Source organism: Lissotriton helveticus, chromosome 7 (genome assembly GCF_964261635.1).
Source record: "Lissotriton helveticus chromosome 7, aLisHel1.1, whole genome shotgun sequence".
In the NCBI taxonomy this organism is placed as follows: Eukaryota; Metazoa; Chordata; class Amphibia; order Caudata; family Salamandridae; genus Lissotriton; species Lissotriton helveticus.
In genome coordinates, this window is record NC_136068.1 from 827398831 (window position 1) to 827424144 (window position 25314).

Here is a 25314-nt window from a genome sequence, read left to right on the forward strand (position 1 = left end):
TTGTCTGTCCCTTCCTTCCTCGATCATTCCAAGGATTTGGGGAGGAAAGTTTCGATGGGTGAAACTTGACCGAATGTGTTATTGAGGTTATATCCTTGGCATTTCTAGCTGAAGTACTGGACAGTATAGCCTTGTAGGTACAGGCTGCATTATTGTCTTTAATTTTCTCGTGTCTATGCAAGATTGCAATGAAGACAGTTCAAGAGATTTTTTATTGCTCCGGGATCCACGCACATGGGCGGGACTATTCACTAGATTATGACTATACACAGATCCCCTACTACAGAACAATTGGACAGAATTCAGAACACGGTCATACATTCACCCCAGAGTTCTTGGCCTAAATGCATTGTATTTTGCTCACCATGCCATTCCAGTTTGGACCCAGTGATATGCAATTCAGTCAAGACTGTGCCCAATGGAAAAAGTCCAGGGCAGGTCCTTTCTGGACTGGAAACAAGCATCCTAGGGTTGGTATGGCAAATTTGGCTCGATTGGGTAGCCGCAGTGGAAGGGGTGTGGGATTTCAGATGTTGAGATTATGTTTAGCCTTATGGACTAATAATCAGTCAGACACCCCAATGGTGGTTACATCGGCCTTGAAGATTGGCATTTATGGCTCCAATATCCCTGCTTTTTACCACCATGCATTCTCTTGAAGTACTTACTTGGAACAGGAGTCCTTAATGAACAGCAAAAAGTAAAACAGGTTTTTGCATATTTACTGAATTAATTGGAGACTTCAGAGTGGCGGCTTAACAGATCAGGTGTTCAAGGAGGATATCAGAACAGCAATTCCGGCATATTTTGAACAGACAGTTGAAATAGCGAGGGCTATCGTATGGGAAGCCTTCAAGATAATTAGAGGGGCACGCATTGCCAAACAGGCAGGTGTTAACGCGGTGTGTCGAGATCTGGCACAAGAAATTAGGAGAACCTGAACTGCAGTTCTTTGAATTGTCAGGAGGCCTTAAGACTTATACTCCTTCGGGGTAAACTGACTAGGATGAAGCGACGAAGCAGGAAACACATTCAGGGGGGAGACGCGCTAGAAAATAAACGCTAAAATAAAAATACTGAAAATGGATAGTGCTGGGAGCTCCTTTGACTGGTCAGGTTTCATAATCTGTATCCACACTTACCCACATAACTATGGGAACTTTTAGTCCAAGGGGTACTTACTCAGGATTTATAGTTTGTTATGCTCAAGGGCATCCTAAACCCTTGTGCCCCACAGCCCTATGAAAGGTGTTATATGAGCAACCATTCTATTACCCTCTAGCCCTTATTTTCCTATGGCAAATATGGGAGCTGAACAGAACCCAGCGTAGAAGGCCAGTCTATGGCAAGTTGCCAAAGCAGGCGAAGAAAGCAGAAAGGGACAACTAAAAAGGAAGGTTTCCAAGCGACAGAGTTGAAGACTCAACAATGCAGGGCCAAATAAATGATCAAGTCAGGGAGCACAATCGATACATGCCCAAACCAGAGAGAAAAACAAAAAATGGAGTCAGTGCCCATGCGCATTGCCAGATTTTATCGGAGTAGAAACTCTGAACCCTCGGAGGCCAACACTGGATGGCAAGATTATGCAGAGCATCTACAGCTGCTTAATTAGGTATTTTTACCTACAGCAAAAAAAAAAAAAACATTTTAAGAAACAGGCAGGCAAAGAAAATGCTGAGTGAACAGGGGGCTCCAATCTACATCAGGCATAGGAATATTAAAGAGATAATTGATTATTTTTGGGTACTGTTCTTAGGTTTTTGGTTTCTTTTTTACATTCTGTGATGGTTCCTTTTATTCAGTTGATATAGCAGGGGTCAGTCTGCTTCCTAGCTGTACTCCAGGGGAAGTAGAGTAACAAAACTATCAGGCCTTGGAAACAATTCAGATTTAGGTTAGATTTATTGCCAGGATGACACCATTTTACAATTACACGTCAGCAATACAAAATCTTTATATTTACAATAAATGTACAAATAATTTAAAAATATATCTGACTGACACAGCCAATGAAACTTCTCTGGAGAAATATAAACAACAAAAGAACACTGGTTATTCTTTTTTTAATGACTCAAAGAACGGATGTTTCAGTGCTTCATCCAATGTAATCCTTTTAGCTGGATCATACTCCAGCATTCTGCTAACCAGGTCAAACAGCTTTTCATGTTCCGGATCATGAGACTGCATAAATTCCTGTAAAAATACAACAAAAAAAAGAAGGATTTTTAACTTGACGAGACCATTGACAAAATGTTCATTATTTTTGTTGCTGATTTGCACACGAATTGGCTTGAATGTGAGAAAAACAATACTAAAAGAGGATTTTTAGAATTCTGCGTATTTTTTCTCTCGGAAAAAAAACATCCTACAAGTGTTAGATACTTTTGCCATAAGTCAAAGGCTCAGGACAACTGGCCTGTGGATCAAAACATCTGCTAAATAACCATCCATCCATAGAGCAACATGTATGGATTCTAATATAGAAGGCCACTGATTTGAAACCACAGAATTCAGCACCTCTGCTTAACCTAGCTTTTTCTTTATTGCTTTTTTTAAAAACCTATACAGGCTACAAGCCCTTGGTCATGGTGATAGAGCAAGATTTCGCATCGCGACTTGCTCGAGTCAAGAACCTCGGAAAATCTATTACAATCTCGTAACTTCAATTGTTCGTTTTACTAATTTATGTATTTTGAATGTGCATGGGTATCATAGAGATGCTTGCCTATGTGTTTTACTAATACGATTAATCCTGGTTCCTAAAATGGCCGCTGCTTGACTTTCCTCTTCTGCGCATGCGTCAGTCACACTCACGTGACTTCACGTAGAGATAGTTTTGGAGGGAAAGGGTGCGCATGCGTAATCGCCATAAAATGGCAGCTTAATGTGATAAAGAAGTGAAGCTTGTGCTATTGCTCATCGTGTCGTTATGTGTAGCACTTACCCGTAATTGCATAGTATATTTTTTTATGATAAACCTGAAGTGTGAAATCATGACATGTAATACATTCCTTTATTTCTATGTGCTAATTTGTTTTCGCTTACTTTTCACGTATCCTCGGCACTGAGGGGTGATGGGGGCTTGGGAGTCCATCTTGGAGGGCAGTACTGCGCAGGACCAGCCGTGATGAGGTGGCATTGAAACCAAGCCAAAGAAGGTTCCTGCCAAAGCCTGCATGGGAAGATGCACCTTCACCCAGCAAGAGGGACTAGATTGTACTCTATTGTATACATTGCATTTCTTTCCATTGTATTCAGTGCAACTTCTCGTGGGAACCCCAATCTTGCTAGGCGGCACCTTAGAATGCAAAATAGGTCTTACAATGTTCTGATTGGTGTGTTAACCAAATCCTACCTTAGGACCAATTGAAATTGGGGATTCTGACACTTTGCAACATTTGGGGGGTGGTACACTGTCCCAAAACAGTATATCTAGCCTAGGTTCACCTAGGGAATTTGTCCGACTTGTCCGAATAGCTGACCTGTCACTGACCCAACGCACTCAATAGGTGACTGAATTTACAGAGAGCTGCGGAGCACTGTCCGAATTGGACCATAGACTAAGGTTTTACCAAACCTTAAGTGCTGGCGGAGCACTTTGCTGGGGAGTTCGCTAACCCAATCGGGGTTCTGACTGATAGCTGCAGAGAGGGTGGAGCGCAGGCGTTGCTTCCGAACTGCGGGTGCTGGTCGTATCCTGGTGGTCCTGTCCTGATCCTAATCTGGGTTTCCTGTCCTGAGGTGTCCATACTGCACCTGCTGTCCCATTGATGACTGCTATTCCTTGGGGTATCTCCTGTCCTTAACTGACCCGTGGCCAGGGTTGGTTTTCACACCAGTCTAGGTAAATATCTTGCCGAAAACTCTAAAACTGCACCTTTCTATTTTCTGTCTTTGCTTCAATAAAGACATACTTCGCATATGATAATTTTCCATGCTTTTTCGCAACCATTGCATATCATAAAGTTATTTGCATTTACTTTCATGGCGTGTTCCTATGTTCCCCTGCCTTTTTAGTATAAATCTTTCCATACTGTTTATGAATTAAATATGTTTTACAAATTTCTCTTAAATACTGAATTGAAGTAATAACGTTAGAATTATAGAGTGTTGCATTTTTCTATCTTTCCATAGATGTATAGGTTTTCCCTGGTGTCTTCTCTCGAAATATGACCCATTGATAAAATTCCTAATACGTGCATAAAATTCCTAGCATTAAGTACACTCCCTTGAATTCCATTTCCGTTATTTCTGAATTCCCTCATTATAGGGTTAGATGGTTGCCTGTATACTCTTCCTATATGGTTATGTGCTCTTCGTTATTCTGATTATAGATTGCCTCATTACTATAAACTGTATGATTGCAGAATCTGAAATCTAAGATAAACTTTTAAAACTTCAGTTGTCCGTGGTCATTTTATGAAAAGGTAAAGGTTTTAATGTTGGGTTTTGTATTTTGCTGCCTTTCCTTTTACAGCTAGCTCCCTGACCCATCGTGGTCATAGGTACCCATAACGGTGGATGGTAAGTTGGGTACACTGGAAGTCACCGAAAGGGACCCACAATTATTGGTAGTAGATTGTAAGGTCATCTGATCAAAGTATATATGGTGAAATGAAATATATGGGCCCGAAACATAAGTAGTGAAAATATTGGTCGGGTGACCTGCGATCTCTATCAATGGCACATCCTTTCTGAATTATAAGGAGGTTGAGTGTCAGGTAAGGCGAGCAAACATCTAGAGAATAGCACCCAAAGATCCACGAGATACAAGTACAGTCAGCCCTCTAGCAGCTGGTGCTCACAGTGAAAACTGATGGACGGAATGCTGATCAAATCAAAAATGCACCACAGTACCACATCTGGGTTGAATCCATAGTTTTTCTTCATGCCAATCCAGTTTAAACCTTACCATATGCAAATCAGTCTTGACCTTGCTCCCCATGGAAGTCAAGCCCGGCTGGATCTAAACTGGTGTGGCATTGTGAGCAAAACAAAAATGGATTTAACCCAGATCAACTGAGGGAGAAATGTTAGATTTGTTCAGCAATCCGTTAATCATGTGTGTCTTTAGCTTGCTCTCCATAACTGCGCTGGGTATGCACAGATGTTGTCCTGGGCTCACTGTGCCACACAGTGGATTCAAACTAGCCTGGCTGATGAGGGGTGATACAAAATGCATCGTGTGCGTTACTTTCAAAACTATACGCGTAAAAGCAGAGGAAAGACCATTAAAAAAATGTACTTTACATTTTCTGTGCTGTTTCTCTGCTTTTATCTATGATTTAACATGTGCTCAGACATACGTGATTAATATACCAGTTGTTACAATATTTATGAAACAGCAGAGAACCATATTTCATTTAGAAATAAAAATGCTGGGCTACCCTCAAGGGCACCTTCGTAAGGAATGTCATTTCAATTAGAGTACCGAAAGAGTTGATCAGAGAGTGAGAAAACAGAATAGTGCTCACAACTAGATCACCCTAAAATGCTAGATCACCCTTTCAGGTAGGGTCGGGGTAAAGATATGTAGCACTGAAGGTACAGACTAAACCAGCAGGTTCACAATCAACCTGCATTTTACTAAAAAATTGGCTCGGTTATACAAAAGAAGGCAAAAACTCCACCCATAACAAGACAGATACCTTCAATGGCTTACAACGCCTCTTGACATATCGACCTGCCGATGTATGCTCATCCCAGTCTAGTCGTTCATGATGAAAATATTTTCGTTTCCTGCAACGAATTTGACATTCATTACAAACATGATTTCCACACTGCCTAGGAGATCAGAATAAAAACTATTTAGTAAATTGGTTAAAGCCCGTTTGAGCCATCCTTCTCCATCAATTTGCTCAAATGAAACCATCCCTCTGAGGAGCGGTCAGATTCTTTCAGACATGAGCACAAGAGTAGATTTTGCATCTTAATAAAACTTTACCTAATACATAGAACAATCTTTAAAGTCACTATAAAGATTGTCATGGACAGGCTGTCTGGTCTGCTCATTGTAAGATTCTTAACTTTCGACTGCAATTCACACAGCTGTAACAAGCATTTGCAATAGTCTCGCATTTGGCATTGTAAATGACTGCTTTTTAATTTATATGTTGATAATTAACACAAAAGCCAGTCATTTACAATGCCAATAGCTTAAACTTATGTAAATCCAAGTACTATTTTATTTCAATGAAAGGGCTGCCATTGTCCCAGTCTGCCTGGAAAGTCAAGCTATTAATGAATCAGAAGTCATCATTTACAAAGGACAATTACAAGCCAACAACAAATATGGGTGGAGTGGGGGCGGTGCAAGTTGAATACAGCATGCCACGCAGAGCATGCGCAGCCCAGGCTCAACCCAAGAACTGCACTATTCACAGTAAATCACAAGTAATGATATTCAAGCAGGTACAGTTCCCACTTCTGGCCTGCAAGTGACCGAAGTCCACTTTTAGGGCGAAGCCTGCCAGAGAGCAGCTGCCTGGTTGCTAAATACGTATTTGGGACATGCAGAGAGGACCTGGGAAGCAACTCCGCTTACTGCAATGTCTTGCTTTGATGGTGCATTTGCTTTAGTCAAGCAAAATGTAGTTTTGTTTTTTAAGAGACCAGCACTAAAAGCCTGCCACAAAAATACCATGGCCCTGCAAACCAGCACTGCATTACAGAGCTGGGAAGACGTGTTTGGTGCTAAATTTTGAAGCTGCGCTCTGCCACCACCCAATCCCATGCTTCCCAGCAAATACATGGTTCTGGAGCAATTTTAGCCCCCACCTCCCACGCACCTTAATTTGAGGTGGGAGATGACTAGGTGACTACAGTAACAGCTTTTGTTTCTGGCTGTGTGATTACTGTAGGTCGGCGCTGCATATTCAAAACGCCATGCAGCACTGATGTTAAAGGACCCCCTTTCAACCTTTTGTTTATGCTGATGTATAACAAATTTGTTGAGATTGCAAGATGGTATTGAAAGGCTGTGGCTTAATAAACTAAAAGAATGTAAACTGACTATTTCTGAAAGTCATTTTAGGGACACATTTAACAAAGAATAACTTTATTTGGTGCTATATTTCATTTTCTTTACTAGGTAATAAAGCAGAGCAAGAACCAAACATTCAATTAAAAAAAAAAGAAACAATCCATAATACTCTTTAAATCCATGAACGCTTTTTCTTACCGAGTTTTCTTTACCATATGAGTTGGTATTGGGCCCAATATTCTCTCCATCATTGCAAGGTGCTCCTTACTGTCATGCGTCTGAAAAAGACAATCATAAAATGCAATATTAGCAGGCAGGTAACAAAACGGAAGTATTAAGCACACGTTACACCCAAGAAGCCATGAGTGCTAAAATTAGGTTTGACGCACTAACAAAACAAGACTATTTTCACCCAAGTCTAAGGTACCATGTATTTTTCCCACTTAACTTGCAAGATGGAACTAAACAATTGAATATTTAACTACTTATCAACAGACGGACTGAATAAAGGAGAATGAGACTGCAATTTAAAGGAAGATGTGTTGCACACAGACATCAAGTGGCAGTCAATTAGCGAGTACTTGATCTTAGCGATCTAGAGAATGGGCACCGTTGAAGAAGCAGATTTTCATTGCCATTGGGTAATGTTTTCAAGCATCAAGTAACACTGCTACTGCATTTCAATTACAGTGCAAATTTCGAAAGTTGCTGGCAGCAGCAGAGTATCACTGCCATCCAGTTGGTGGGATACCCTTAAGGGATTTAAGAAACTTGCAGTTGCTGTGGGGAAACCGCTCCCGACTCTTAACCGCATGCGTGCGGCGGTTATTTTTGCGCTGTGCGGTTTTTTTTCTAAAAGCTGCGTTACATGACGAGCTCAGCTCGTAATCAGCGTGCGAGCGGCACAACTCATGACGAGCTGAGCTCGTCATGAGCAGGCAAGGGGTTAAGATGCAGAAAATACCACACAATATTTACAGTGAAGGAGTTGCTACCTGAAAAACGGTCAAGCCGATATAGTATTCAACTAGAATACATCCAATGCTCCAAACATCACATGATTGCGTCCAACCAAGTTCTAAGGAGGAAATAAAGAAAAAAAAAGTTAACCACCATTTGTGCACACAATTAGCCCATTCATTGGTTGAGCAACGCAAATGAATCTCGCAACTAGTTGCTACAAAACTTATGTACAACTCCTCATGGTACAAGGTGGACAACTGGATACAAATATTTAATGCTGCCCCAGCCAATACGAATTCAACTCCTAATAGAATGAAAACTCAATAGACGTAGGCTTCTGATTATACCACAACACAAGTTGCTTTTACACCAACCTAAAATAACTTCTGGAGCTCTGTAATGTCTCGTGGATACCAAAGTACTGTGGTGTTCATCATCATAGGTAGCACTTCCGAAGTCGACAACTTTAATGTCGCTGTTCTTTAATGTTCGCTCATCACGCTTCTAACAGGGAAAAAAAAGTACAAAGGTTAACGAGTTCAAAGCAATCCATTTTGCTCCCAGAAAATGTACTTGTTTAGATCACAATATTCAGTTGCATTACTGAGACCGAATGCTCCATTCACTTGCTAGCTTTCACCGCCTTGATTTCCTTCAGTGAACTTTCCTTGGCAATATGAAATATATGATGGAGAACCTTGGTGGAATTTTTAGATTACTCTTTAAAGCTTTTTCTGCATGTTGGACACCAGGGTTTGAATGAAATGTAAGTTGCGCTTCCTACCCGATGAGGCGTTTAAAACAAGTGGGAAAAAAAGAAGAATTTTGGGACACAATGAGAAATGGTCAAAGGATGTGGAAGAGCCATGCTAAACCAGAGTGTTAAAAAGCTTTAATTAAAAGCTGAAAATCCCAATGTATATGCACGAAAAAAATAAACTGGCGGGGTAATAACCAGAGTTCAATCAAGTGATTTTAATGAGGGAATATACATTCTGCTCAGCTTAGACCGTAGTTAAACATCAATATTGCAAAAATGCCATTCTACTATGCATAACCGAGATGCCCATGATGTGGCATTACTTGTTAATTTGTGCTATTAATGGTCAAGAGTTTATTACAAGTTTCAAGCATGCTAACAAGCATATAGTCATGCCAATAGTGATATGGGTTTAATAGGCTCAAGTATGAAATGTTAACAGCAGGAAGGAGCAAGCAAAAGCGGGTAAAAATCAGCCTCTCATCGTAATGAAGCATTAAAGTGGAGATGGAATACATCCAAACCACCAACATTAAGAGGAATACACCACCAAGAACCACCATAACAAGTATTGACAGTCTCTAGACAAAGTATGGAAGATGATTAAGCCAATGGTTGGCGTGAGTACTAGCCAGAGAACATTTGCACTGCCAAAAGCACACCCCAAAAGGGTTCAATATTAAAGGCGCAGTGACAAACATGTACATATACACAAAAATCAAATGTTCAGCTTTCAAACCCCTATACATGCTCACCATTTTTGCATTGTAATGCACAACATAATCCGACTGGATAAATAATATATTTTCGGGCTTCAGATCGGTGTGCGTCAGTTTATTATGGTGCAGAACTAAAAGTGGAAATAGAAAAAAAAGGCATATTAGCGATTGTAAAAAAAAAAAAAAAAAAAAAAAAAAAAAAAAAAAGTATAAAACTCCTACAAGAAAGGTACTTACAATTAACAGATTTGCAAATTTGATGTGCCATGCTCCGAATCTGGTCAATGCTAAACGGCAAAAAACTATTTTCTTTAATGAAATCGTAAGTACTTAGTCCCAGCAACTCGAAGACAATGCAAATATGGCCATGATGGTCGAACCATTCTAACATCTGGACACATAAGCTGGGGGAAAAAAAATAAAAATAAATTGTAAGTACGTTTTGTAAAGATATCCTGTAGGCAAAATTAGTTATTTCACGGACAGTACATAAACACTTACTACTTATTCTTTGGATCTCGGCTGTTCAAATGCTCCAAAACTCGGATTTCTGAATGGGCCGCCTCACGGTATCTATCAACGTTTTTAATAATTTTCACTGCAACATGTACACCACCCCTTTAAATGAAAAGAAAATATGCATATATACTCATGTCCTAGGTAGTCAAATAAAAAAAAAATACACATTTATAGTCCACATTTGTAAAGCGCACAATCACCCGTAAGGGTCTCTAGGCGCTGGGGGGCCGTCGGGAAGATTAAGCGAGCTATTGCCCAGAGTCACATGGTGCTGGGCTGACCTGCCGCCGGAGCCGGGGATCGAACCGTGGTCCCCAGATTCCAGCGTCAGTCGCCCTGGCCGCGGCGCCACACCTCCTCCCCCGCGGCGCCAACGTACATTTTATGTAGAAAAGCAACTTGATTGCACTTAAATACATATGAAAGTACGGAATCTTTCCTCTACAAAGTTTACTATTTAACGACCTGCAAAAAAGCAAAAGAAACCCAGCATAATCACATTAAATGCAAACTTTTGTAGATCATCCTAGTCCTACCTGACCGAGCAGACTGCAGCTCTGATCTGCCTACACCTCTCAGATGGATCGTCCGTTTCCTCACCACAAGAACGTGGAGGGCCCACCCACAACCCAAGGAAATCACCTGTGGAGTACCACAAGGATACTCACTCATCTCTACCCTCTTCAAAACGTAATACCCCTCAGGACAGCACAGCCAAAACCCAGTCACCATATCCTAAGCCAACATCACATTTCCAAATGCACAACCAAGACCAATTTCTAAAATGCATGACAAATGTGGCCAACTGACTGAAAGACAACTGGCCGAAGCTCAGTTAAGAATGATTTAGTAAACGAAAAGCGAGCTCCTCATGGGACGCATCCTGGGGGCCATCAGAACTCAGACTTCTCCCTACCCCCACTGACCATGCTAGGAACCTAGTCGTCTTTCAGGGATAACCAGAATGACTCAGGCAAATAGTCTCCTCCTCTGACTTCTACAACCCCCTGCATGCTTTGCAAGATATTCGAATGGCTACCTCAAGACGCACGTCAACAAAGGCCCTCATGTCTAGCCGACTGGTCTACAGCAATGCTCTACACGGGGATTGCAGATCATCTCCGACTACTAGACCATACAGAACGCTGCATGCAGCCATTCTGAATCTCTCTAGATGACATCATCAGAAAACGCCAGTTCAAGCTCCTGACTCATGCATACAAGGTCCTACACGACTGCAGACCCACATACTTAAACCACTGCCTGAACTTTAATCAGCACACCAGACACCCCCCTCCAACTCTCTAACCGTCATCCCTCAAACCAGATGCAGAGGTCGCTCCTCCTACCCTGCAGAAAAGACTTTGAACAAGCTGCCCGTTATCTATGGACCTCCCAACTTTTCCCTGTGTTCTGGAAGTTCCTGGAGACTAGGCAAATCAACTGGACCCTGCCAACGCCTGGATAGCCTGACAGGTAGCACTTGAAGTATAGACCAAATGAACAAGTTACTTACCTTCGGTAACGCTTTTTCTGGTAGATACTATATCTGCATGTGGATTCCTCACCTTGTGAATATCCCCCTTGCGTCAGCAACATTCGGAAATTCTTTTGTAGCATCGCGCCGACGTGGATCCGGACGTCACAGAGGCACGGCATCGCACGCGACCTCGCTGACGTCACCGGCGCCTATAACAGGCCCACGCCGGCGTGATGACATCAGTTCCGCCCTTTTTTCCGTGCCATCGAGGCACACGGACGGACCGATGATAGTAGAAATATACACAGTATACGTAGTATAGAAACAAGGTAACACACAGTGTGAAGCAAATGCAATAACATTTGAAATAAACATTTCCATGACAATAAAATAACACATCATAGAAACTCTGGCATAGAAGAGTGGACAACGGGGAGGCGGGTGGGTCAGTGAGGAATCCACAGGCAGATATAGTATCTACCAGAAAAAGCGTTACCGAAGGTAAGTAACTTGTTCTTCTGATAGATACATCTGCCGTGTGGATTCCTCACCTTGTGAATAGAGTCCCACAGCAGTCCCCACTCCCGGAGGAGGGTGTCCACTCTGCTATACCAGGAAATCTTGGAGGACAGAGCGCGCGAAGTGGCCGTCCCTCCTCACCTCGGTATCCAAGCAGTAGTGCTTCGCGAAAGTGTGGAGGGAGGCCCAAGTCGCGGCTCTGCAAATGTCTTCAACAGGTACACCTCTAGACAAAGCAGATGATGCAGACTTTGCTCTAGTCGAATGTGCTCTAATACCCTCTGGAGGGTCCTTACCAGCCAAAGAGTAGCAGATCTTAATGCAGAGCACGATCCACCTCGACAGAGTCCTCTTATGGACCGCTCTTCCCTTCTTGCAGCCAGCAAAGCCAACGAAGAGCTGGTCGTCCACTCGACAGTCTTTAGTCCTGTCCAAGTAAAAAGACACCGCCCTCTTGGGGTCAAGACGGTGTAATCTCTCCTCCTCCTTGGAAGGGTGAGGGGGAGGATAAAAGGTAGGAAGGGTAATGGATTGACCAAGGTGGAAAGGAGTCACCACCTTAGGCAGAAAAGCAGCCCTGGTCCTAAGAACCATTCGTTCAGCATGAATGGTCAGGAATGGGGGCTTGGAACTAAGAGCTTGAAGCTCACTTACCCTCCTTGCCGAGGTGATTGCAACAAGAAAAACCGTTTTCAAAGTCAGAAGCCTCATGGGACACTTATGAAGAGGCTCAAAAGGAGCACCCATCAAAAATGTCAAAACCAAATTCAAATCCCACTGAGGCACAACAAAGGGTGTAGGAGGGAACCTATTAGTAAGGCCCTTCAGAAACCTTAAAACAATAGGAGACTTAAAAAGAGAAGGCTGGTCAGGCATACAGATAAATGCCGACAGCGCAGACAGATATCCCTTCACCGTGGCAACAGCAAGCCCCTGCTGGGCCAGGGAAAGGGCAAACTGGAGCACATCAGATAAATGGGACCTCAAAGGGTCTATAGACTTCTCCCTGCACCAAACAACAAATTTAGACCACCTATAAGAATAGATGGACTTAGTGGAGTCACGCCTGGCCGACAAAATGACATCCACCACATCGTGAGGGAGAGAAAAAGAAATCAGGTTGCCCCGCTCAATCTCCAGGCATGAAGGTGTAAGGTCTGGAGGTGGGGGTGTAGAACCTGCCCCTCCATCTGAGAGAGGAGATCTGCCCTGTAAGGGAGACGGAGCGGCGGGTGAGAGGAGAGGTGGAGAAGGTCTGAATACCACACCCTTCTTGGCCAATCAATATGACTTGGGCCCGGTCTTGGCGAATCTTCCTCAGAACCCGAGGAATCAAGGGTATGGGAGGAAACGCGTAAAGGAGCTGCGAGTTCAACTCAACTGAAACGCGTCCCCCAAGGCTCCTTGCATCGGATACTGGAGACTGCAGAATGACAGGCAGTGAGCATTCTCGTGAGTGGCGAACAGGTCCACCCGAGGTGTCCCCCACATCTGAAAGATGTCGTGAACCACCTCCGGGTGAAGCCTTCACTCGTGATCGGCAGAGAACTGCCGACAGACTGTCTGCACGAACGTTCAGAACCCCGGCCAGATGATTTGCCATCAGACAAATCTGATGGTCCTGAACCCAGGACCAGAGGCGCAGAGCCTCTCTGCAGAGACACTGCGACCCCACTCCTCCCTGCTTGTTGATGTACCACATCGCGGTCGTGTTGTCAGTCAGGACCTGGACTGACTGACCGCGAAGGGAAGGGAGGAAGGCCTTGAGCACCAAACGTATCGCCCGCAATTCTAGAAGGTTGATGTGAAGCAACCTTTCTTCTGGAGACCAAAGACCCTTGACCTCCAGGTCTCCCAGATGAGCACCCCACCCGAGAGTGGATGCATCCGTTATCACTGTGGCCACCGCTGGAGGAAGTTGAAAAGGCTTTCCTTGTGACAGATTGCCTTCCACGCTCCACCAAGACAGATCCGCTGCAGCTTCCCTGGAGATCCTCACTGACTCCCCGAGATCTCCGTTGTGCTGATACCACTGCCTGCGGAGGCACCACTGGAGTGCCCTCATGTGCCAGCGTGCATGGTTGACCAACAGAATGCATGAAGCCAGACCGAGTAGGCGAAGGACCTTCAGGACTGGAACGACCGCTCCATTGTAAAATAAAGGAATCATCTCCCGTATGTCGCGAATTCTTTGAGGGGGAGGGAATGCACGACATACGGTTGTGTCCAGTACCGCACCTATGAACAGGTTGCGCTGTGAGGGCACCAGGTGAGACTTGGGTACATTTATCGAAAAACCCAACCTGTGCAACAACTGAGTTGTCTCTTGCAGATGATGGAGCACCTTCTCTGGCGACTCCGCTTTGATCAGCCAGTCGTCTAGATACGGAAATACATGAATCCCCGTTCTCCTGAGATGAGCTGCCACAACTGCCATCACCTTGGTGAAGACTCGAGGTGCAGTAGTAAGGCCAAACGGAAGGACCACAAACTGGTAATGCTGTGACCCAACCGTGAAACGGAGATACTTTCTGTGAGACTTCAAGATGGGAATATGAAAATACGCATCTTGCAAGTCGATCGACACCATCCAGTCCTCTTCCAACAGCGCCTGAAGAACCTGTGCAAGAGTGAGCATTTTGAACTTTTCCTGCTTCAGGTAAAGGTTCAAAATCCTGAGGTCCAGGATTGGCCGAAGTCTGCCATCTTTCTTGGGGATCAGGAAATACCGGGAGTAGCACCCCTGACCCCTCTCCTGCTCTGGAACCACCTCTATTGCACCCTTTCGAAACAATGCCAGGACTTCTTCCTGCAAGAGAAGCAGGTGGTCTTCTGAACAATAACCCTGGCAAGGAGGGTAATTGGGAGGGAATTCCTGGAAAGGAAGAGCATACCCATTCTCTACAAGATCCGATGTTATAAATTCCCAATCTTGTAGAAAATGAGTAAGCCGACCCCCTACTGGGCCCACATGATCCGGAATGGCGGATCTAGGGCTGCTTTGCTGCGTTGGCCGGGGGTTGGGAAGGGGAGGAGGAGGAAGCTTGACGACCTCTAGGACGGGGTCTTTGTCTGCCTCTGTACGACTTGTACAGCGTGTTCTGCTGCTGAGGCTGCTGCTGCTGGAATGGAATGATCTGTAAGATCGAAAGGAAGATCGGCCAAATCCTCTGAAACGTCTTCCGGTAGTACCTCTGGATTGAAGGCCTAAAGATTTAGCAGTGGCCCTACTGTCCTTAAAACGTTCCAAGGCAGTATCAGCCTTCTTTCCAAACAGACCTGAACCATCAAAGGGTAAGTCCATTAAAGCAGACTGTACATCAGCAGAAAACTCTGAAGATTTGAGCCAAGCCGCTCTCCTAGTAGCCACAGAGGAACCGATGACTCTTGCCACCGAGGCTGCAGTGTCCAAACCACTCTGGATGACCTGTCTCGCAGCCGCTTGGGTGTCCGAGATTACCTCTTGAAAATCCTTCCTGTCATCCTCAGGAACCTTAGGAATGAGTTGTTTGACAGAGTCCATCAAAGCATGGATATATCTCCCCATCAAACACGTAGCATTGGTTGACTTCAATGCCATGCTGGCTGATGAAAAAACCTTTTTAGCATTTTGGTCCTGTTTCCTGGATTCCTTGTCTCCAGGAACCTGTGGAAATGCCCCAGCAGATTTCTTAGAACAGGCAGCCTGCACTACTAAACTCTCGGGAAGAGGATGCGTTGTCAAAAATGCAGGGTCATCCGGTGCAGCTCTATATCTTCTTGCCACCGTTTTAGAAACCGCTGGAGCAGTCAAGGGTTTCTTCCAGACCTCAGACAGGTTCAGACAACGCCTCGTTGAATGGTAACATAGGCTCAATCACAGATGAGGGTGAATGAAGTACCTCAGTTAAAATATTGGGTTTATAATCAGCTGTAGGCAGAGTTATATTTAGTAAACTCGCTGCCTTCTTAATTACAGTGTGGTAAGGCACCACATCCTTAGATGGAGCATTCGATACAGAAGCCAACTCCCATTCAGGTGACAGTTCAAGACCACTGGCTTCACCCAACTCATCAAAGGGATCCTCAGAATCCTGTAATTCTCCTTCCTCACCGAGTCTGCAGTGTCCAAACCACTCTGGATGACCTGTCTCGCAGCCGCTTGGGTGTCCGAGATTACCTCTTGAAAATCCTTCCTGTCATCCTCAGGAACCTTAGGAATGAGTTGTTTGACAGAGTCCATCAAAGCATGGATATATCTCCCCATCAAACACGTAGCATTGGTTGACTTCAATGCCATGCTGGCTGATGAAAAAACCTTTTTAGCATTTTGGTCCTGTTTCCTGGATTCCTTGTCTCCAGGAACCTGTGGAAATGCCCCAGCAGATTTCTTAGAACAGGCAGCCTGCACTACTAAACTCTCAGGAAGAGGATGCGTTGTCAAAAATGCAGGGTCATCCGGTGCAGCTCTATATCTTCTTGCCACCGTTTTAGAAACCGCTGGAGCAGTCAAGGGTTTCTTCCAGACCTCATAGACAGGTTCAGACAACGCCTCGTTGAATGGTAACATAGGCTCAATCACAGATGAGGGTGAATGAAGTACCTCAGTTAAAATATTGGGTTTATAATCAGCTGTAGGCAGAGTTATATTTAGTAAACTCGCTGCCTTCTTAATTACAGTGTGGTAAGGCACCACATCCTTAGATGGAGCATTCGATACAGAAGCCAACTCCCATTCAGGTGACAGTTCAAGACCACTGGCTTCACCCAACTCATCAAAGGGATCCTCAGAATCCTGTAATTCTCCTTCCTCAGTGTCAGAATACCCATATTTTTCCTCTTCTAAAAGTCTCTGGGCCTTTCTCCGAGACCTTTCTTTCACAATTGAAGTTAAAGGATTCGGAATCGACTCCGACGGAGTCGCTGCCGGCGTCGGATGAGGCTTCTCGACACGAGGTCGGACAGAATCCTGCCTCGGAGTCACGGGTATCGGCGTCGATGGAGCCGGCGTCGTGCGCTTCGGCGTCGACGACACCGGTGGTGTCGGAAAATGCCAATGCGGCGGTAGAGCCGGCATGAAGGGTGCAGGGGCATAAGCCTGCGGAACCCCTAGATTAAAGGCCATAGGACCCGTGGGACCAACAGGTGCACCAGACGGGAACATTGCCCTTGAATACACACCATACATGGCGTTCAGGAACTGGGAAGGATCCTGACCTAGAGTCGGAAACTCAGGATACGGACCTCTCGGATGTTCCCGGGGAGGCGGAGTCGATACGACGTCGACCTCTTCCTCGGGCGCCGGAGCCGATGAACCATCGGGTGCCGGAACTTCGGCTCCACCAGCCCCCTGCTCCTCACCTTCATCCTCCTGACCAGAAGGATTTGATGGAATTGGAGATTGGACCTGTTCCTGAGGCTCGGGTGAAACTGGATGCACAGCCTCATGTTCCGATTCCGAAATCTCCACTTCTTTACACACGAGCTTGATCTGGGACTTAGGTTTCGAGCTAGAGTCCTTCCCAGAGTGATGACGTGACTCATGGGACTTCCTTCTGTGTTTCTTCTTTGAAGACTTCGAAGCGTGTGCTGATGATGACTCCGAGAGTGACCTCGAACGAGACCTCGACCGACGAGATCGAGATTTTGACGACTTCTTAGCTTTTTTGCTCTTGAGTTTCGCCATAAGAAGCTTTGTCTCCCTCTCTCTTAAGGCTTTTGGAGTCATCTTTTTACAACAGGAACAGTCCTCGACATCGTGGTCCGAGCTCAAACACCATACACAGCATTCGTGGGGGTCGGTGATTGACATGGTCTTGCCACACTCGCCGCAGGCTTTAAATCCCGTCTTCTTCGACGACATCTCGAAGAAAAAGTAAGAAAGACACAAATACGAAGAAATAGTAACAAAGTTACTGGAAGCTACTATACGATCCCTGAAAACCGTTAGCGTCGACGACGCGGAAAAAAGGGAACTGATGTCATCACGCCGGCGTGGGCCTGTTATAGGCGCCGGTGACGTCAGCGAGGTCGCGTGCGATGCCGTGCCTCTGTGACGTCCGGATCCACGTCGGCGCGAAGCTACAAAAGAATTTCCGAATGTTGCTGACGCAAGGGGGATATTCACAAGGTGAGGAATCTACACGGCAGATGTATCTATCAGAATAGTCTAATTACGATTGTGGAGTCAAAGGTTACCACACTGCAACTTGTAAAGTACACTTATTACCATAGTTGTGAATACCCACAACCACGCGCAGGGCACATTCAGAGCAAAACTAACAGGAGACAGGTCAAACTGATTTACAAATGAAACGTTACTCTTGTATAAGGGTTGCAAAGAGGCATAACAAAGTACTACTTAGGATGGTGATTATTATAACAGTAACTACTGCAGGTCTTTGGTGGAGATTTACACAAACTTACCCCACGCGATCAACACATTCCACTACTTTCCCAAAGGCACCTTCTCCCAAAGTGGCGATAATTTCATCTATAAACAGAAAGCGCATTCAGTGATTCTGACGTTTATGTAATACAATAATGCACGATACTTAAAAAAATGCTATCAATGTATGTATTCTAGGCTGAAATAAACGAAAGTTAAATTTAAATATCAGCGCTAGAATCAGTTTATTTTACGTTATTTATTAAAAAGGTATAAAACTAACTGGCCCTAATCTTAGTCTAGAGTGCAATTGATAGTTAATTTTACGAAGCACAAATGCTTTTAAAGTAAGAAAATTAAAAAAAATCCTTCCCAAAACACCCTAAATTCTAATCTAAACATTCTATTCTGTCATAATAGATATAAAGTGTTGAAAAAATATTCTATACATCTTGCTTTTAGCACGTCTCCACTTTGACAGACCAGATGACCCTCCTCATCATCCTCTACACTCCTGGATCTTTTCCTGCGGTGCCTCTTCTGGAAACGTCAAGTGGGCGCCACCAAGATCGTCCAGCCAATCAATATACCAGTGTGAATTCAGGGCAGAACACGTAATTCAATCATTCAGCGGGGAGATATTCGGGCATTCAGATAACGCACCAGGCCACGAACAGTTGGCAGGAGCCATTTCAAATTCAGTCCCCAGAAATTCACAGGGCACACAGTTTATGTTACAGAAGAAAAACATGGCAAGGAACAAATTTTCAGATAAGATTCTTCAAAATATTTTTTTTCAAAGCAACAACATTTTAAAAAACAGTAAATTTGAGGCACTGGACTTTATCTACAGTGTTCTCGCGAATATTTAAAGGACATTTTAAAAAATAACATCAATTTAATTTGGAACTGCCATGGCATTCATAACTATGTTAATAAAAATCACGACAGCATTAAAGTTTTAAATTTGAAAACTGAACTTTAAATACTTTAGTTCTGGCTATCAGCATACATTGAATCCTACTAACATTATTAACTCGGCATATGGTGCGCTTAGCCGATTACAACACGCCCTGCTCCCACACTAAGAAACAGCCATCAAGGCCTTTAAAAACAGCCATCAAGGCCTTTAAAAACAATCGATTCTATATCAAATTTAAGCCATGAAAATGTGTCACGATTGCTTCTCAATTGGCGTTAGCAGCTGTGTATAATAAATTACTGAATTTGCTATTAGTTCACTAGCAGGAAGAAAACGCTAAATTGGTGCTGGGCTCACTAGTAGTAAGTAAAAGCTAAATTGGTGCTGTGCTCACCACGAACATCCAGAAATACCGGGAAATTAAGCATGGTCTAATGTCAATAGTTTTTGACACTAAAAACACAGCGAAGTACAAAAACATCGCCATACCGTGTGCAGAGGACGGCTGGTGCTATCATCCTTTCTATGTTTTCTTTTATGACGACTGCTTCGCCCGCTTCGGCCAGACGATTTGCTGCCATGTGTATGGTACCCATCATGATGATCATCTTCCAACTTTTCTTTGTAGATATTCTTTCGGTACTCAACATACCTCCGGTCGTGGCAATCCCTCTCATTCATGGACCTGATGCACAAATAATGACTACAAGCAAACGAATACACATCTGTATTACTAAAGACACTCCTGACTAGTTTCTCTGCCACACTCCTGTCTATTTTCATCAAAAGAGCTTTGTTTCCTTAGAAGGTATTATCGGCTCTGCAGTCTTAAGGGGGTGGGGAGAGATCCAGAGGAGATAGAAGGAACGTTTCAGTTACTATTCAAATGGACTGGTAAAACTGGGATAAAGAGAGCGGGGGAGGGGGGGGGTTACATATTCTCGAAATGTCCTCCCTCCATTGGAGACATGCATCAACACGCCAGTTTAGTAACAGCCTTGGCATTCAATGCAAGCTGGCAAAATAGGGGGTAGCCCTGTTTTTGAGCGTCAGGAGTTTAACCATGCCTTGACCGCATGGCGAATAAAACATCACGGAAGCGTTGGGGGGGGGGGGGGGGGGGGGGTGTTAAGAGCAACGTGACAAGGATGTGTTCGCCAAGGTAACGCTGCATCCGATATCTAGTGGGCGAGACTTTAAAATGCACCGATAAGGCGGGCACAGACATTCGCACACTGGAATGCAACTATATGGCTAATACAATTAATATATTACAACTCAGGGTTGCGAGAGCGTTTATACTTAAAAGCCCTACCAATATGTTGAACAGACCAGCCCATGCTCAATCTCCTCAAGACAACAACCCATCTCTTCCTCTGAATACCTGTACTTGACAGCGAGATATTGGATGCTCAAATATAGACCCGACACCAGTACGATTCTATACACTGCCTACAGGACAGATGCAAACTTACGTCCCTCCCCCAGATGAGTCGGCAGATAGACTAGTGTCAACTGTTAGGAGGGGGGGGGGGGGGCGGATGAACATTTAAATCGACCATGTAGCCGCGGGTCTGAGAGGGGAGAGCAGCACACAACGTAAACAGCAAAATACATGCACCCTGACGTGGCGTGGTGTCGGGATACACGTCATAGAAAAATAGGCCAGCAAATAAGCGGTGGCCGCAGGGAGTATCATAGCACGAGAAAGGAAAGCCGTTATATATTAAGCAAGCAAATGAGTGCCAAAAAAAGGACAATCATTAGGATAACCAACAGTTCCACTACAAGCGTTGGTATTTCTCAATATGTAATTAACGGCGCTCGACTAAAAGCTGCCCGTAGGCAAATCCTAATAAAAAGGCCATTACAATTCTGGGAATGACCATAGTCATATCTGGGAGACAGCGAATGTCTACCTGCCTACAAAGAGCACTGAAAGTACACCTGTTCAGGTTTGTTTTACTTACGTGTTTAAGTTCATCAGCCGCCTACACGAGAGACCACATATCTAACCACCTACCGACATGTTTTACAGCATCAGGTCACACCACTCATGCACTCTGTTTCAATGATGCGACAGACAAACGTAGCCTGCAGAAAAGGCCTCGTGAAAGTCTAACCGCATACATTACGTCATGGCAACGATAACACCCTTTCCCGTAGCATACAATTATACATGCGAAACATATACGGTGTTAAAGAAAACGCATTTTAAATAACCTGCCCCCTATAACACTCGGTAACTAAAACACACGAAGGCGGATAACCTCGACAAACTGATCGATGTATAGGTCAAAACATCGAATACGCCCACCATTCAGATTAAACATGACCCAAACACTTCCTTGTGTGACAGGTAGATGCCTGGATGACGCCAACTGGTGTTTAAACTTACCTTTCGGAAGACTTTACATCATCAACACTACGCTTGCGAAGCTTATTTTCTCGTGTACTACTGTGAGACCTCCTCTTTCGTTTATGGCTGCTTCCGTGTCTTCTATAATCTAGACTTTCACGGTCATCCACTTCTTCTGGACAATAAACTCGCTTGGAGTGCCGCATCTTAAAGAAAAGTAAAATGCAAATTTTAGCAAGTAAATAAGACATCCACGTCTCATAATAGCTCGTAACAGAAAATAGTAGAGTAATTTAAATGAACTTAACTTAAACTTGACCATGCTGAAGTGGTCGTGATTCCGAGTATTTTAACGTACAAAAACGCATCGAAAATACTTATAACTTTGAAAAAGGCTGTACTGTTCCGACGTATTACCCACTATCTCTTAGCCAGCGAGCGCTCTTAGAACACTTAATATATCGTCAATACATAATACCTTAACGAGCCGACGTTTAAAAAAAAAGCAGAGTCCACGTAAATGTCCTCTTTACTACATTACTTTACAAAGTGATAACATTTTGCTCAAATCCGAAATCGATCAAACACGACGCCATTTTGTCAAAGCTAATTCGGGCGAACCCCAACATGGCGGACGTTTCTTTACACAGCAAGCAATAGACGGCCATCTTGTGCGCGTCCATACAGTCAGTCGACCGCTCCCGCCCCGGGAAAGCAAAGAAAAGCGACATAAACAAAAAATTCTCGGGAAAACTTATACTGTGAACATAATATTTTCAGAGTCCTTCGTTGCCTGCTCACAGAAGTAACAGAGGACGACAAAAGCGCAATTTCGGTATTTCCCCAAATAAATAATACAACCGTTACTGCAACAATGTACGTTGACAGCAAAAACTAACCCTTACCTTGCGTACCAGCAAATGCCACTTTTTTAATCCGAAAAAAAAATAAACTAAATGTTCTGCTCTGCCAGCTCCCAAACCACCAACCAGCCCTGTCAAACGACAACCTTGAAATGGCGTCTATCGGACTGTCTTCGAGAAGACGGCGACGATTATGCTACGTGATTGCGTGTACGCTCATTGTCTTTCACTGCTAGACGTCATACGCTTCCTGTTTGTGTTGCCCATACAAGGAGGGGGTGGGGGCACACTACTGCAGCGTCATAGATATCGAAGAAGTACTTCGGTAGAATTTCAACCTTAGCAACGTCGGAGAAAGGAGATCGTTGCAAAACAATACAGCGACTGGTGGGTGGTTAGCGACATGAACAGCAGAGACGCCTTACCGAAAAGGCCGTTCTATGTTATTTTTAGTACAATGATATATTTATAATATTAAGTTCCTCTTTTCATTCACCTTGTTCCCCTTAAGCCTAGTGGTACATGCTTCCCCTCGATGGTGTATTCCACATTGAACATTCTAGAGTGCGCCTTTGGTGTCGTCGCCTCGGTATGAGAGCTTGGAATACGAATAAAGCTAGTATTTGACTTCAGTTCCTCAGGCCCTGTGAAACATCTTGCCCTGCGCCCTACTGGCAATAGGGCGGTCCCAAGCTTTTGTAACTTGCACACATGTTTACTTTTTCCTCCTGTGCTACCTCTTGTATTTAGTTTGCTCACAATTGTCACTTTTGCTTCCTGTAACTTAACGTTTGCCTTTGTAATTTGTTCACTTGTAATTTTCTCCATATATCATTACTGTTCCTGTTGTGAAGTGCTCTGAGACCTTCGGGTAAAGTCCGCGCTATGTAAAAACGCATAAATAAATAAAATAAAGGTGTGTCACATGATTTTGGCTCCCTTCACACGATCACCCGATGAGAAGCTAAAATCACACCGTGGCAGGCAAGGTGAGCTGGGTACCATACACATGCCAACATTTTAGAAGAGGAACGTGAGAGATTTGTTTCTAGATAATCGGGAGAATGTATTTCTCCTATTGACTTCTATTGAGGTCTGAATCTAGTCTATTTTCATGTGCTGGGACTAAATAAAAATACCTGGTTTTCTTTGCTTACCTCAGGAGCACAGAGAAAAGCTATGGCAGGCAGAAAAAGTATGACAAATGTGTTGTGCACTGGCCTGCAGGAGTATGTGACTGGCAGTGCATACTCCGAGCCACACAGGACAAGACCCTGTCTGCAGAAGCCTGACAAGGAATCACTTTTTAGGTCTCGCCTGTCGATGCGCATGCGCATCGAGCAAGCGAGAGTATTGCGACTTATCCACTCTTTATCCACACTGCAAGGAATCGTGGCGATTCCTTGCAGTGCCCGTGACTTTTAAGGTCAATGCGCATGCGCATTGAGCTTATGCGCATGCGCATTGACCTTAAAAGCGCGTGCACGTCCGTCTTTGTTTACCCGCTCCGCCCCCTCCCCTTCCCGCCGTCTCACATTTCGCAATGCCCTCCTAACAACACACACACCCTCTCCCCCGCTCCGCCCCCTCCCCGCCATGTCTGCCCCCTTCCCGCCGTCTCGCATTTCTCCTCCCCCCTCCCCTCTCTTCCCTCCTTAAAAACAACTTTATGAAAACCATCGACTTGCAAAGGTTTGTTGTTTCCATAAATATTATTCAGTTGCTAGAGTTTTTTTTACTTCAGCAGTTTGAATAAAATATTTGCTTGTTATACAGAGCCAGGCTCCCCTTTTTCCACTCCCCTCCCCGGCCCCGCCCCTTCACCACATCCAGATTGGCCCCTTGCTACCACATCACACCCCTCGTGACACACCACTTCCTGGTATTCAACTTTGTCGACCGGCTCCACAGTAACCCTGCCGAAGCAACAACGGCCCCTGGATTGACTCCATGAGAGCTCCTCTACTGACTCAGGTACACAGCCCGCCGTGTTCTTTTACCACCCCTCTCCTCGACCGTCCTCCACCAGTCCTTATCCTTAGCCTTTCCCCTCCCTTTCCTCTGCCAGGTATTCTACCACAACGCGTGGAACGCCGTACTGCGAAGCACCTGACGTCCACGGATGTGGCACCGATCGCCCGCGCTGTGCCTCCCGCTTTATTCAGGTATTTACACGCTCCCCCCAGCTCACCCGCCCGGCTTCACCAATGTTCCCTCGTCCCTCATTCCACTCCTTTATTCCCCCACTACAGATGTTGTCCATCCGACTGGAAGCACCTTAATTACTGATCTTCCGATCTACATTGTTTTTCCAGGTAACTCTGCCGCCTAAGCGCTTCATCTGGCCACTTCTCTTTCGCACTGCTCCGGTATGTCACCCCACCCGGTCCGACAACTTGGCCATGGTTTGAGCGCTTACTTCCAGATGCCGCCACACTGATACTATGCCTTACGCGAGTGAATCAGCCCCAGGATTTCGACATCCCTCCTCCTGCACTTTGACCTTACTAACCCACGGCTTTTGTACTTCCCATTCCTGGCCCCCACCTTGAAACTGTTCGTTGTCACCCTTAGTCTGACTTAATTGCACATCGCGAGTTCGGGTCCTTTGCCTCTCGCTATTCCGCCTCGGTATGTTCTTCTAGACTCACCTACCTGCCGGCTTCCTAGCCCATTACCATGACGTGATTGCAGACGTTGAGGCTACTCTCTTCATTCTGTTCTTCCCGCTTACTGCACAGCCACCGTGAGCTTCTTCGCCACTCTGTGTTTCACCCCTTCCCCCCACCTGGCCGCCCTTGCTCCCCTACCAATTGCCTACTCACCCAGATGCCCCAGAATTGACACACAACCTTATG

The 25314-nt window shown here is 44.7% G+C and overlaps 1 protein-coding gene across 2 annotated transcripts; it reads right to left on the reverse strand.

Moving 5' to 3' along the window:
• Positions 1-1886: 1886 nt before the first annotated feature.
• LOC144769253 (dual specificity protein kinase CLK4-like) lies at positions 1887-22651 on the reverse strand. Of its 2 annotated transcripts, none has more exons than XM_078653314.1 (13): positions 22499-22651; positions 21633-21799; positions 19724-19937; positions 18762-18852; positions 18351-18417; positions 9929-10045; positions 9665-9831; positions 9464-9558; positions 8323-8452; positions 7981-8063; positions 7184-7263; positions 5652-5742; positions 1887-2196 (listed from the first exon to the last, which is right to left on the reverse strand). In XM_078653314.1, exons 2-13 carry the CDS (start codon positions 21797-21799, stop codon positions 2056-2058), a joined length of 1443 nt encoding a protein of 480 aa, XP_078509440.1. In that variant the 5' UTR covers positions 22499-22651; the 3' UTR covers positions 1887-2055. The 2 variants fall into 2 exon arrangements, with proteins under 2 accessions (XP_078509440.1, XP_078509439.1); XM_078653313.1 differs by having other exon boundaries at positions 9650-9831; positions 22499-22637.
• Positions 22652-25314: the final 2663 nt, after the last annotated feature.